This window comes from Polypterus senegalus, chromosome 3, assembly GCF_016835505.1.
Source record: "Polypterus senegalus isolate Bchr_013 chromosome 3, ASM1683550v1, whole genome shotgun sequence".
Lineage (NCBI taxonomy): Eukaryota > Metazoa > Chordata > Cladistia > Polypteriformes > Polypteridae > Polypterus > Polypterus senegalus.
In genome coordinates this window covers 151,512,803-151,527,984 of record NC_053156.1, presented here as the reverse complement: position 1 = coordinate 151,527,984, position 15,182 = coordinate 151,512,803, and the positions used below count along the sequence as shown (strand labels likewise).

At 37.9% G+C, this 15,182-nt stretch overlaps 1 protein-coding gene across 2 annotated transcripts in view; it reads left to right on the top strand.

Annotated features, from left to right (window-relative positions):
* snx14 (sorting nexin 14) overlaps positions 1-14,463 on the top strand; it is a 217,900-nt gene extending 203,437 nt beyond the window's left edge. For both annotated transcript variants that reach the window (XM_039748070.1, XM_039748069.1), the window contains 4 exons: positions 5,175-5,270; positions 5,565-5,656; positions 13,055-13,111; positions 14,269-14,463. In XM_039748070.1, the coding sequence (XP_039604004.1) occupies positions 5,175-5,270; positions 5,565-5,656; positions 13,055-13,111; positions 14,269-14,307 (284 nt within the window). In that variant the 3' untranslated portion in view covers positions 14,308-14,463. The remainder of the gene's footprint in view (positions 1-5,174; positions 5,271-5,564; positions 5,657-13,054; positions 13,112-14,268) is intronic.
* Positions 14,464-15,182: the final 719 nt, after the last annotated feature.

Below are 15,182 nucleotides of genomic sequence, written 5' to 3'. Positions count from 1 at the left end.
GCACTTTATTTTACTTTGTAAACCACACTTGATAATAATTCTGAAATATACAAACTTCCGTTTTTGAAAACACCAACACTGTTATCCACTTGCATATCACCATTAACTTGATAATTCATATGAACAGCCAGCATTAACCACTTTTTTATTATGCAAAGTTAAAACATAGTTTAAAAAAAAGAGGAACACTATGTGATGGATCTAAGCTACAACAGAACAGAGTGGACACCAATTTCCTCTAGAGCTCATGCAGGTGCTCATTTTTAGAATGTGAACAGAAGACAACACTTTTCTGTGAGTTAAAGCAGTTACTAACTTTTGTTTTTGGTTGATAGACATTTATTAAAACTCACTATATAATAATTCAGTGCTTATTTTTGCCTTTCACTGCAACTTTTTGGCCAGTTTTTTACTTTTACTTTATTGACTTTAGATCACCTTTATAACATAAATGACTACAGGTAGTCCCCAGGTTACGGACATCCAACTTATGACTTATGGACAGGGCCACAGCTGCGACGCATGCGCCTCAGTAACTGCCGCTCCGTCATCTTCAGCCTGGAGACGCTGCAAGAGGTACCTGGATGGAGGCTGGAAGGGGGCGATTTCACTGCTCGCGTAGTGTAGTGTCCCTCGGGTGACTCCCGGCGGCAAGCAGTAACCCGTGGTCCATAGTCACCAGGGCCACAGCTATCCTTCGTTATCCTCCGCTCACTACGCCACTGCAGCTACTGCTCCTGACTGGACGCAGGCTGGGTGGAGCGGAGGAGGGCGTTTCACTGACCGCCCACCACACACGGCTGCCCCGTTCGTTCTTGGTGGACGGCTGGTAATGCTGCAAGCCGTGACCTGGTTGTGGCTGAATGGAGGCCATTGAGGGTGAATAGGGTGGTGGGGGGTAGCATTGTAGGGTGTCTGCCTGTTGAATGGGGGCAGTGGTGGGCGATTCACTACCCGCCTTTGGCCGCACTGTGTTCTTTCTCAGCGGGCGGACACTGCAGGCAGCATACTGTAGTGGAGGTGACTGTGTAGTAGGCGGGTAGTGAACCGCCCCTCGTCACCCCCATTAATTCTCAATAGCAAGCCTGCTTGTACTGTTACGCACATAGCAGGAAGTTGTCTCTTGTCAGTACATCAGACGTGTTGACAACGGGTGCCTTCCTGCTGTGATAGCGTGTACAGTGCTGTGCAGAAGATCTCATCTTAACCTTTTGTCTTCACCCTTCAATAATGTCTCTGAAACACAAATCTGATGCAAGTGCTGGTTATACAGTAAAGAAGAGAAAAACCATCACCATTGAAAATAAAGTAGAAATAATAAAAATGTCAGAGAGAGGTGAAACTCCATTATTCATTGGCAGAGCACTTGGTTACTGTCAGTCAACAATAGCATTTATTAAAATAATGTACCTGTTCCAACTTACATACAAATTCAACTTAAGTACAAACCTACAGTCTTTTTCTCGTACGTAACCCAGGGACTGCCTGTACTACTACTGGCACTGTCCTGTACTGCCCCTTAAAATATTTAATGAAAAGCGTGATATACTGTATAGTTTTATTTTTGTATTACTTCATCTTTTTGTTTTCAATTTTTCTTGTTTTCAGTAAGACATTTCTTTCACATTACACTGCCTCTGAATTTTTTTTCCCCATTTCTTTTTATTTGAGGACCACACAAGCACATACTTAGTATCAGCAACTCCTTATCTGTGTCATCCATTATGATCTCTGTTGATACTCCCCCATTACATGGTGCCTGTATGTTCGTATTTGAGTTTACCTTATAATGGTGGGTTACACCCATTTCAGTTGCCTTTTCTTTGAGGATCGGAGGTTGTGTGTTCCACTAGTATTAATAATAATATAGTAATATAGTGTTGGCTGATATGCTGTAAGAATATCCTAAATAGGATTTTAAAGTAAATTGTTGTGAGTTTAAAAGGAATTAACCTAATGTATTTCTTGATAAACTACACTATTTCTGATAAGGAAGCTGACTTAACAGAATACAATAAAGATGATAAACGATCGAAATATCCAGAAAATAAGTGAGCTAAAATAAAATGGAAACTTAACAGTATATTTCAAATATCTACATATCTATATTGAAATTTAAGCTTTTATTCACCTTCTTCTTCTTCTTTCGGCTACTCCCGTTAGGGGTTGCCACAGCGGATCATAAAGGCTAAAATCAGTATAAATTCTGTCAGGCCCTTTTCACCTTTAATATGTTATAAATCTATGTTTTGGATTTACTTGGTTTGACTGGTACCATTTTTAGAATTTCTATATTCTGATTTCATTAAATCTGTTAATTTTATTGTCCTGGCAGTTGTTTTGTTAGGTATGATTTCAGCATTTTGTGTTAATAATTGTGTGCCAATGGCAATATTGCTTACCATTGCAATGTCATTGTTCTCTACCTATTTCATATGGCAGCATTTTGTTGTCTTGTATATTGGATTAAAGGCAAAACAACGAAGGACAAATTCTACTGTAAGTTAGGGCTGTTAGTAAAGTTAGTTTTAGGACTATGATTACATTTCTTTTGACGATGTTTTTCGTTTGACATTTTGGGTTCGATGATTAGCTGATGGTTCTTTAGTCTTCAATGGCTCTCTGCCAGTGTCTCTGCTTGTTCCCTTAAGCTTGTTTAATCTCCTGGGACCTCATGCATAAAGCCGTGCATAGAATTCACACTAAAACATGGCATATGGGCAAAAGCGGAAATGTGCATACACACAAAGAAATCTACATGCATAAATCTGTGCGAATGCCAACTTCCACATTCTTCCGCTCCATAAATCCCGGTCAGCGAAAAGTAACGCACGTGCACACGCCTGCTGCCCCACCCCAACTCCTCCCAGAATTACGCCTCTTTGAATATGCAAATCAGTATAAATAGCCCTTAAGATCAGCATTCTGTGAAAAGGCAATGGCAAAAGCATGGGGGAAAGTAGAAGAATTTCAGCGAATACCAAGTGGAGGCAAGGAAAAACATACTATTTGTTGGTTTAAACAGTGGTATAAATAACAAAAAGAAGTTGATCGAGTGACATAGACTGTCGGAGAAACTCGAAAGCTCAAGTTCATAAAGTCGCACAGTGCCCGAAATAAAAAAGAAGCTGTCAGATATCAAAGTCGCCTTGAAAAAATTAGGGACACGGTGACAAAAAAGATTGAAATGTCAACTTTAATCTCAAAATTTCCACTTTAATCACATAGTTTATTTTGTCATTAAAGTAGAATATCATAAACTTCATCTTTAAATCATTTAATTTACTAGTTTCTCAAATGCCATTGTAACTAAAGTACCACGTTAAATGCTTTGTTTTGCATGTGTTCTTCTATGTGCTCTATGTTTGTGAATCACTATGTGCTACTTAAACGGGCTTTCTCTTCCTCCAACAGGGCACAGAATTCCTTACATTCGTGATATTATAGCTCTTTGAATAATTAAAATACCGAGATGTATACTTGATATCATTTTCATGATGATAGAAGTTAAAGTATGTTATTAAACATGGGAACATGGTGGTGCAGTGATAGTGATGAGATGGCACCCTGTCCAGAGATTGATCCTGCCTCCTGCAAGATGCTTGCTGCTCTGTGCGCGACCTTTGATGAAATTATTTATTGCAGCAGTACTGTCTCTTTCAAACGTACTAACCTCCAATTCCTGTCTTTCCTTTTCTTTCTCCAAGTAACCAATCACCACATAATCAGCTCTGTAATAGATGTTAAGCCATGTGTAAGCTTAGAACGCAGATTCTTCAAAACATTTAAGGAACATTGGAATATCTTCATAGTAAATGTTTAGTTAATTTTTACATCTGTCTTTCCAGTGTTGCGCCAGCCCCAGCAAGGATATAGTGCGAGGCAGGAACAATCCCTCAACTAGCTAGCGCTGCGACACCATATCCTCACGTTTAATTATTAACAATATATATTATTTAAATGACGTTAACATTTTATCTGTATAATGTAATAAACATATTTTGCTGCATTTAATGTTAAAAATGATATCGTCATCATATGTAAATACGCGCTTTATAAAGTGGCTCAGGTTGTGCAATATTATAACTGTATCGCAAGTTTACAGTGAGGTAATTGTACTTATAAGTACAAACAGTTCTACAAGGAGCATTTATGAGTGCGATTGAGGAGGACTGATTGAGTGCGTTTATAGTTCTTGAGATGAAACTGGTTCTGAGCAGCGAGGTCCATACAGGAAAGGCTCTGAAGCATTTGTTGTATGAGAGCAGTTCAATAGACAGTGCGCATGGCTGAGGCAGTGTGTGCTTGATGCTGTATACCGATAATTCTCTTTCCGATCAGGAGCTGTAGAGCTGTGATTCCACACACAGATACAGTGGGATAAATACTCTGAGTGGTGCATTGAGAGGTACAACGCTAAAGCAGCTATGGCATTTGGAATAGTTTGGCCATTCCGGGGACCATTATATTGTTACAGGTTAATTACAATCAGATTTACAAACTAATAAACTATATGTGGTTAATTTCAGTGTATTTGATAAAGCCGCATCAGGGATGTGGATCTAAAAAATAAAGGGAAACCACACTTGAACAAAACCACCGCTTTGACACTGGGTGCCGCCAGTTTGCAAAACCGAGCGCAGAGCTTGTGTACGCCAGGCATTTAGCTGGCGTGAAAATGTGCATGGCTTTACGACAGGTTTAGGTTTTATACATCGCGATTTGAGTGTGGAAATGGGCGTACACAACATTTATGTGCATATGCACCGTTTATACATGAGGCCCCTGGTCTTACTGTCTTTCAAAATAAAGAATAAGACAGTGACATCTCTGAACACTTGTTTCTCCTCATGTGATAATTACATCTTAATGTAACCATCAATTTTTAGGTGAAAATAAAAGGGTTGTTTTAGGGAAAAACAAATAATAAAAAAAAAAACTTCCAAGATCTTGGTTACTTTTTGCAACACAGTTAGCCAGTAGTATGCCTAATGGAAAACAGTTGAACTTTAATTCAGGAGCCACCTTCTGACTAAGATGATTGTCAAGTGTATCCCTGTACTATATTGTAGTAGACTGTAGTATTTAAGCTTCTTTTTTATTTAAAGGATTTTTTAGTGTTTTAACTTTTTTCAGGTTCATGGTGCTATCATAAATGTGATTTAACATTTCAGATGCAGTATTTTGTGAAAACAGTGAGCCACGATCTTTTGAAGATAAACAAAAAAGAGCAAAAATTACATTTGAAGAAATGATGGGTTACATTCCAGGTTTGCTTATTTGCTTATTGATTTATGTATTTTATTGCATTATTTTCTAATGTTAAAGTTTAAATAATGTTTACATGTATTGTAAGCTGTAACATTATCTAACAATTTTTACTTGTTTTAAGCTGTAACATTATCTTAGTTTTTGTTCAACAACAGTTGTTTGGAAAGTATTTCTATAAAAAGGTTTGTTTCTGTTATAATTAAGCCTGAGAGGCTTAACTGTATGTACGTTGTTGAATTCATGCCAACAATATATTTTAGAAAAAAAAATCTTTCGTTATCTTTCTTTCCTAGACTTCATTGGAAAATGTATTGGTGAAGAAGCTAAATATGAAGGGATTCGTCTGCTGTTTGATGGACTCCAACAACCAGTTCTTAATAAACAGGTATATAGTGTAAACTAAGAAATGGAGGTTAATGAGTTTAAAAAACATTGTTACTTAATCAAATAATGTCCCATTGAGTTTTCTTATCTCTTATATTTTATTATCTGAATGATTTTTGACTCCCTGTGACCCTGACTTGACAATTAAGGGATTAATGGCTTGGGGAAATGATTGGCATTAATTTATAAATAACTTTAATTTTAAATGTATCATCAGCTAGTACAATTTCATAAATTCTCACAAGTGACAGTAAATTAGAGCAGCCATTACACTATATTCCATCAGTTATCAGTAACTACAACATATTGGCCAGATTTAGCCTACAAAATGTTTCAATATAATTTGCAGACATTTCATATATCCATGTACCAAAAGCATATGTCTGACCTCCCATGTTCATATTAAAATATGGTATAACAGTAAAACAATATTTAAACTGTAACGTGTACTACAAAAGCTAGACGTGTATAGCTTGATTCCATTTGCAACTTTAAGACTTGCACATTTATTTTCAAGAAACTTCTGTACTTAAGGCACAACCTTCTTACTTGGGCTGGCAGGTTAACATTTTAAGGATTGTAATTATCAAAGTAAGTTTATTGTGTAGACCCTTAAAATGTAAATTTTAAACATTTGTTGATCCCTGCTGTAGGATGATAAGGTTAGCTATTCCTAAAATTTATCAGCACCATTTGGTCAAATCATTTATTTTCTTACCCACTTACTCAGTTCAGGATCACAGGGACCCAGTATCTGTTTTAGCAGAATTGAGTACAAGAAGAAAGCCAACTAACCCACAATCATACTGGGCCGATTAATAGTTTCCTAATCTGTATGAGGAATGATGAATGTGAACTGGAGATGCTAGAAGAATATGCAAATCCATAGATAGTGCAAGGGTTAAAATTCAAACCAATGACTGAGCCAGCAGTGTTAAGTACTGCTCCAAAAACTGTCTTGATATGTAAAATGTTACAAGTTACAAGAGAAGGTTTTTAACTATATTTCTGAAATCTTTTTACATTTTAAAATTCATATTTGAAAAGTCACTAATATTTAGTGAACATGTTTAACTATAAAAGCATTGTTTAGTTATGTTTTTTTATATTGCCTACACTGAAGACACATTATAGCTTGATTAATTTTATCAGCTGTAACATATATTAACATTAAAAATTCCTTATGTATACATTAGCTGAGAAACTCAATCTTATTGGGCCAAGATGGGCCATGTTGATGCATACAGGTGTTGTATAATGCAACAAAAATACTGAAGTGTTATGACCTTATTCATAACCAAAGCCAAGAGGAGAAGGGTGTTGTTCTAGAGTGCTTTTAAAAGTCCTCGATGTTTCATGCTTTCAGCTTTTAATACTTAAGCTGTGACAACATTGTGGTATTAAATGGACAGTATAATGGTTTAGTAAAGTTCACCTTTTAAGTCATGTATGGAGAGGTGTGGAGCTACTTTTTTCTATTTGTATAGTAAGCTGAAATGGCCATGTATTTCACAACTCAAAAAGAATTTATACCTAGTTTGCTTCTTTTGTGAAGCAGAATAGTTTATATATTTTTTTTTTTTTACTTTTTTTAAATTCTTGGTTGTATTATGTTAGTTTTCAGATAAGCGATGTAGAATATATTTTTTTTTATAACTGATAATATTTAAGATAAAGACTTGCTTCTGCAACATCCCATTATTAAAAAAAAATAAAAAATACAAAAGTAAACATTAGTGTTATGTATCACATAATGCTGATACTCTTATCTACACGCTGTTTTCCTGTGTTAATTCATGGGGATAATTCAGTGTACAGTAAATCCCCCAAAATTTGCAGGGGTTACGTTCCTAGAGCAGCCGCGAATTGTGAAAAACCGCGAAGTTTGGATGTGGTTAAATAAAATGCCTATTTTCATAGTTTCAACCCTAAATATGCCCCCAAAACACTTTAATTTTCACTGCCAGAAGCCTTAGAAGGTGCAGGGCGTTTTGGCGGCATCTTGGGGCTTTAACCCTTAAATTGCCACATACTTGGGGGTTAATGCATTCCTGGACGCCAAATACTTTTTTGCTGCACTTTAAGTAAACATCACAATTAACAAAGAAAGGTGAAATGTTAATGGAACACATTTTTTTCATGCAAAGAGCATCACAGTTACTGCAACACTGATCATTTTACACACTGCTAATGAACTTAAAAACTATTGGAACAATATGTACAAAGTGCAACTGACCCCATGGACAAAACTCAGTAAATCACTGAGCCAACTGCACTTGAACTGGCTGCACACAAGCACACAGAGGTAAGCGCTGACGCTTGCAGGCTAGTCTAGTGCACTGGCTCAATCCCAGGGTGAGGCTGCAATGCTGCAGGGTGTCACACTTGGGTCATAGAATTGCACAGAAACACAGGAGATTGTAGAGACAGGAACTTTATTTAAACACTTCAAACAAACAAGTCTCTTTCAGAAGTAAAATGAGCTCAGTATGCAGTTAGTTATCGATTAAAGAATAGACAAACATTATAGGGGAGCACAACCCCTAACAGGAGCAGAGAATGTCTGGGAGAGGAGAGAGAAACAAAGCAATCAGCCAAAAGGACAGGTACTGTTCAGGCTTTTAAGTAAGTGTAGCGCCGCACAAGAAGCCACAATTGAGAAGACAGTGATTTATTTATTTTTGTGGTGGAGATTCCAGGGACGCACCCAGCCTTGACCCAACCCACGCGCACTCACAAACAGAGACAAAAACAAAGCAAACCAGTAATCAAACAGCAAATAAAGAATGTAATGAAAAAAATGAAATAAGAAAACGATACCACCCCTGTTCCCCTTACGGCAATTACACATTAAATACAACAAAGCACAAAACATAAATCATGAAAAGTTCATGAAAAACGGCAAACAGATGAAATGTAATGATGAAAACAGATAGTCCAGAGATCCGCACGTTGAATGGGAATGTACAGATAGTCCTACCGGTAGTTCCTGAAATGGTGAAGACGGGTGGACGGGTTCAGGAACGCTCCTTTCTTTGCAGGATGGCCATTAATCCACTTACAGTCCTCATGTACAGAGGCAGATGGCAGACAATCCAGACACACAAAATTAATAAGTAGAGGTAACCCAACAGAAGGCAGAGAGGAACTTGAAACACAAATTACAAAAACTTTTTTTTTTTTTTTGCTTTTGGTCATCGGCCCTCATTTTAAAAGCCGCGCTGACATCCTTTGACCTCAACAGCCCTAGCACCCTCAGCAGAAGACCAATCAGAGCCACTGCAGGCACTACTGGGAGTTGCAGTTTCAAATTCTATTAGCTACTTTCACCATCCCAAGTCGCGGTTTTCTCTACAGCTGCTTCCTGTTCTCTAAACAGTACAGTGTTGCCACGAAAAAGGCCATAAAAATTGCGGAGGATATTTGTGGTTTTCGCTAAACAATTATTAGTTAGGTTCTAAGGAAAAATCTGTGAATGACTGAGGTCATGAACTCTGAACTGTACTCTTAATACAGGGATCTACTGTACTCTTAATAATTCAATAAATGTTAACTTTGTAGATCTTGGGTACCACACATTTTCCCCACTTGATCTGGCACACAAACAGAAAAAATGGAGCCACATGTTGTTTCCTGCCTATCGTGCCCTAATAACAGCAGCGTTTCACTTGCTTCAAAACAGTATGTTTAAAGTGCTGCTGAATCACACAGCAACACAAATTTGTCTCTACACTATGTGTTCAAAAATATGTACAGTGCCTTGAAAAAGTTTTTGGCCTTCTTCACACAGTGTCAGGCCATAAACTATAGATGTCCAACAGCTTTGTACATAGAGGTGCCCATTATCTTTTATTTGAATTTTTTTCAGCTCCTCAGCCAAAATCTGTTTCAAAATTTACAATAAAAGAAGAACTCAGTTAGTGGAACAAAATATCTGCTTATAATGTAATTTAGGGTGAATAATTCAATTAATATAACCATATGACTTGACACAAGTAGACATTCCGCAGTCAGTCAGTCAAATCCAAAAATGAATGAAGACAGTTTTATTAATGTGTGTAAATTCAGTGACCACATCCTGGAATTTTTAAAGGTCTCACTGTAAACACTACCACAACCTATTCATTCACAAAAATAAATACTTGTCAGGTCAGGTTGGGGAACATGCACTGACAAGCTGGTTCACCCTCTGGAAATCACACTACGTGGCCATAGTGCTATAATTGATGATCCCTCACAATGTAAGTAATGTGTCTCATTTGGGACTCTATGAGCACTCATTTGTTTAACACAAAGTCAAACCAGTGGTACCCAAAGATTCTTTGAAATCACACAGTGCCGAAGATGGCCAGTCTTCGTCTCATGTCACTGAATAGCATCCATATAGCAAAACAAGAAGCACCAGGACTCTAAAGGCTTGGACCTTCATCCTTTTACAAAGATATCAGGAGTGCCACCACCCCTTTTCAGTGACCTCATGACTCCCTTCCCCCACCCATGCTTTCCCAATCCATCTACTGATTTCATCAGAAGGGTCACAAGAGACATGAATGTCACTGCCGAGGTAAGTAAACCTCTCGACACAGTTGGCACCCTCTCTGCCAACAGACACACTGCTGATGACTGTTTCCAAGAGGTCATTAAAGGTCTGGATCTTGGTTTTTATCCAGGATACTCACAAGCCTAGACACTCAGACTCCTCATTCAGTCTCTTGAGAGCTCCTATCATGGCTTCCATTGATGCCACGAAGATCACAGCATCATCGTAAAAATCAAGATCATTGAATCTTCGCCAACAGATTTCCCACAGCCACTTGACCTCACAACCCAGCCCAACACCCAGTACATGCAAACATTAAACAGAGTACGAGCAATAACACAACCCTGATGAACCCCCTGAATCAACTGGGAAAAACAGAGGTTCTGCCTCCATTCTGCCCAGCTGTGACAGTACCACTGTACAGGCCAGCCATGACATCCAGCAACTTCTGTGGGATCCCGTGAAGTCTCAGGATGTCCCACAGGGCAGATTGATCAAATGAGTCAAAGGCTGCAAAGAAACTCTGCCAATATTCACATATATGCTTGATGATAACCCTCAGTGCCAGGATGTGGTCAATTGTAGACTTCTTAGGTATAAAACCAGACTGCTCAGGTTCCTGTTATGTGAGCAAGTAATCATGGATCCTATTGAGGATAACCCTAGCAATGACCTTACCTGGCACTGAGAGCAGTGTTATCCCCCTGTAGTTGCTACAATCCAGGTGATCACCCTTCCCTTTCCAGATAGGGACGACAAGTTCCATTTTCCAGTCAGTTAGGATGATGCCACAACTGCAGCATCATCTGTAAGGACTATTCCATCAACTGCACTGACTGCAAGGAGCAGATTCGGATGTGTGCAATGCTTTGATTCCTCTGTAAGCAGGAAGTGAGTCGCTAGACCATAGATGGTGTTCTACTTTTTCAGAGATTCCTCTACCAAATGCCTCCTTATCTGCCCTTAGAGCCCTGGCAGCCATCCTTCCCAGTACAGACCAGAGTTGCCGTCAAGCCATGTGCTGACTCCTCTTGATAATGTTCAGGGTGCCTTGTGAGATAAAATACCTCCTTCTGTGAACATCGGCAACACAAACACAACCCTCAGCAACCTTTAGGATCTTGCCACGGAAGGCCTCCCACATCACATTAAGATCAGCAGTCTCACCCAAGTCTGCAAGTTCCTCATAACTGTGTGCAGACTCATTAGAAACAGCCTTGATCTTGGAGTCTGGTTAAGTCCAGCCTAAGTCTATTAGTAGATGGTAGTCTACTGTATCTAAGTTGGACCTTCAGAGTTGCAACAACAAGTATTGGAATACCAGGTCAAATGATGCGGATCAGGGCATTGATCTTTTTGCAAAGTCAAGAAACATATAGCCACCTTCACCACGGTTGCCAGACCCAAGGGGACCGATACAATCCTCAGCCAGTGGTCGCATTGAAGACACCCATGACCAGGGGAGTGTCACCTCACAGGCACTCGTCAACTACCAAGCGAAGTTGCGAATAGAATGTTTCCCTCACTGAGACATCACTCACCACAGTCAGAGCATACATTGAGACTATAGACTAGACTCCCAGACTTTGCCTTAATCTGAATCTCGGTACGCTCATTGAAAGGAATGACATTAGACACCTTTGGAATGAGCTACTCCTGGAGTATGACAGCCATCAGAGTGACCAGGCCAATTAAAGTTGTACTCACCTGCAGAGATCTGGCCAGTCCCAGGTTTGCGTACCTTAGAGAGTGCCACCACTGAAATGCGGAGTTTATGAAGCTCCTCTGACAGCAGAGGAAGATAGTCATCATGCTAGAGACACAAGATGTTCCACACACCTACCTGGATGGGCCAGTACACCAGTTCACATCCCCAACAGATCTGACCCCATTGGCTTTCCGGTGGTTTTGACTTTACTGGGGGTGAGGCTCTTAATAATGCGAGCTGACTTCCTAGGGACGGCTGTAGCCGAGCTACTCTCATGGAGAGCAGAAAGGAATCTTGTCTGCCATTTCTGTGCTGCGTGAAGTTTTTATGGTGGCTGGACTGCTGATCCTGCCACCAACCCCCAAGTTTTCTCTGTGAGTTGTGACAACTGTGAAAATTATTATACCTTTTGTCATTTTCCTTGATTATTCAGCTGAGTATTTCCCTTAGCTCATTAAACACTCTAATCTGTAACGCTGCTGCATCGCATCAGCATATACCAGGATTTGACTGCTGGCCTGGTCACTGTTGTGTAAAGTTTGCACATTCTTCCCATGCCTGTGTGGGTTTTGCTGTGATTCAGATTGTCGGATCCTACGTACCAAAGATGTGCAAGTTAGTCTAGTTTGAGGCTGTAATTGGGCGTAATGAATAAACTTATGGTTGTGAGTGCTTTCTGCTATGGACTGGTTCCCTGTAGTAGGTTTTTTTTCCTGTTTTGCACTAATTGGAAACTGACATACTGTCTGCTTGCCTTTGACGCTTTAATGGTAGAAGTACATGAGAAGACATAATTAGTGAATGATTATAGAACTATTTATTAAACTATTGGCTCAGTGAATGAGGATTTTTTAGGTGCATGCAATTATGCTTCTATTTTTAAAAGTGTATTTAGAGTATTAATTGACTTTTTAATCGTATGTATTTTGGGTACGTTTTTGATACTCTATATTTAATTGCGTGTTCACTCTTAAGCTTTTTGCTTCATGCTGTTACTTTCTTTTTTTATACTTAATTAATTTTAAAAAGATCTAGTATACAGTACTTAGCATTTTCGTTTTTCAATTTTCTAAATTGTAAGAACAAACAACCTTGTAATATTATTTTCCATTCATTTTTAAAAAATTAAATCAATAATCTGTTCTTTTCAGCTTACGTATGTTTTATTAGATATCACAATTCAAGAACTTTTCCCAGAACTTAATAAGGTAAATATTTACCTTTTGTTTACTTTGTACTTAAAAATTCTTCAAAATTATGTTGATTTACATGATTTGTAAATTTTTACACTTATTCCAATCCTCTTTTTTAACTAAAAAATACAGTATATAATTAGACATGAAATATTTTCATTGCTGTAAGCAAAAACTAAAGATTATAAGAGAATCAGAAAACAAAAGATGTGTTTTTATTGTTGTATTTCAGAAAGGTTTTTGCAAAAATGTTTCATACATTAATTTTAGTTATTACTCAATAAAAGTTCAAGAAATGTTGGGATTTTAGGCCAAGAAGTTGAGAATCACATTTTATAGATACTGCTATTTAGGTTTCAGCCTATTTGGTACAATACATTTTCACATGTGATAAAATAAACAAAATGTAGGAGCATTCTGGGTTTTTTTGTTTAATATTTGGAATGCTCATGCTTGTGTATTCTCATATTATTAGAATTATTGGCACATTGTTGTTAGACATAACATTAAGTTTTCATTTTGCTGAAATTATATAGCATATGCTCAGAATGAGGAGGGCACTGTGTCACTTGCACAGCAAAATGCATTTCTTCTCATTTCCCATAAATGGCATACCACAATGAAATACTTTTTCTATGTTTAAGTGTTTGGGTTCATTGTGCTTTTCTTGGTATACATTGTAGAAAGTGTTTGAAATGAAACATTTAATTAGCAAGCATTAACACGTGAAGTTGAAGTACTCCTGTCTCCTTCAACTGACTAGTGCCTTTGCATTTAGAGACTGATTTACAGCAAGTTTTGAATTCTCCACAAAGGAAAACTGATTTAATCTAAAAGAAGATAATGAAGCTAACACTTTTTTACACTATGGATCTCTTTCTTCCTCTTGGGCACAGAGGGTTTTGAGAATTTTTCTAGACAAAATCTTAATTGAAATTGTTGGTCATATTTGTTTGAAATGTTTACACATGTTGCACAGCTGCTGGTGATATGATATGAATTAGTATCCACTTTCAGTTCTGAGGAAAATTACTTATTAGTTATCTTTTGCAATTTGTGTATTTCTATTGTAAACATAATAAAAGTGACCTGTTCAAAAATTTGAAATGAATGTAGTAGTTCCATTTTATTTACTAATTTTTTCCTAATATAACTCTCTTTATTGTTACTAGGCACAGAAGGAGATTCACAGTGGTGCATCATGGAAGTAAAGAAGTACTGTCAAAGTGCTCTGAACACTACAGGCACATCCAAAAAAACTTCATTGTTACAAGTTTAAATGATTTAATGTACAGAATATCAAAACTTGCAATTGTAAGAAAAAATGTACTTGACTGCATTAATAAAGATTATTTATTGATTTGCAGTATTGACATTTGCCTTACCTTTTTAAATATACGGGGTACATTCAAAAAGTTTCTGCACTTTTTTTTTTTTTTAACTCTACAGTGGGATGCAAAAGTTTGGGCAACCTTGTTAATAGTCATTATTTTTCTGTATAAATCATTGGTTGTTACGATAAAAAATGTCAGTTAAATATATCATATAGGAGACACACACAGTGATATTTGAGAAGTGAAATGAAGTTTATTGGATTTACAGAAAGTGTGCAATAATTGTTCAAACAAAATCAGGCAGGTGCATAAATTTGGGCACCACAAAAAAAATGAAATCAATATTTAGTAGATCCGCCTTTTGCAGAAATTACAGCCTCTAAACGCTTCCTGTAGGTTCCAATGAGAGTCTGGATTGTGGTTGAAGGTATTTTGGACCATTCCTCTTTACAAAACATCTCTAGCTCATTCAGGTTTGATGGCTTCTGAGCATGGACAGCTCTCTTTAACTCACACCACAGATTTTCAATTATATTCAGGTCTGGGGACTGAGATGGCCATTCCAGAACGTTGTACTTGTTCCTCTGCATGAATGCCTTAGTGGATTTTGAGCAGTGTTTCGGGTCGTTGTCTTGTTGAAACATCAAGCCCCGGCACAGCTTCAGCTTTGTCACTGATTCCTGGACATTGGTCTCCAGAATCTGCTGATACTGAGTGGAATCCATGCGTCCCTGAACTTTGACAAGATTCCC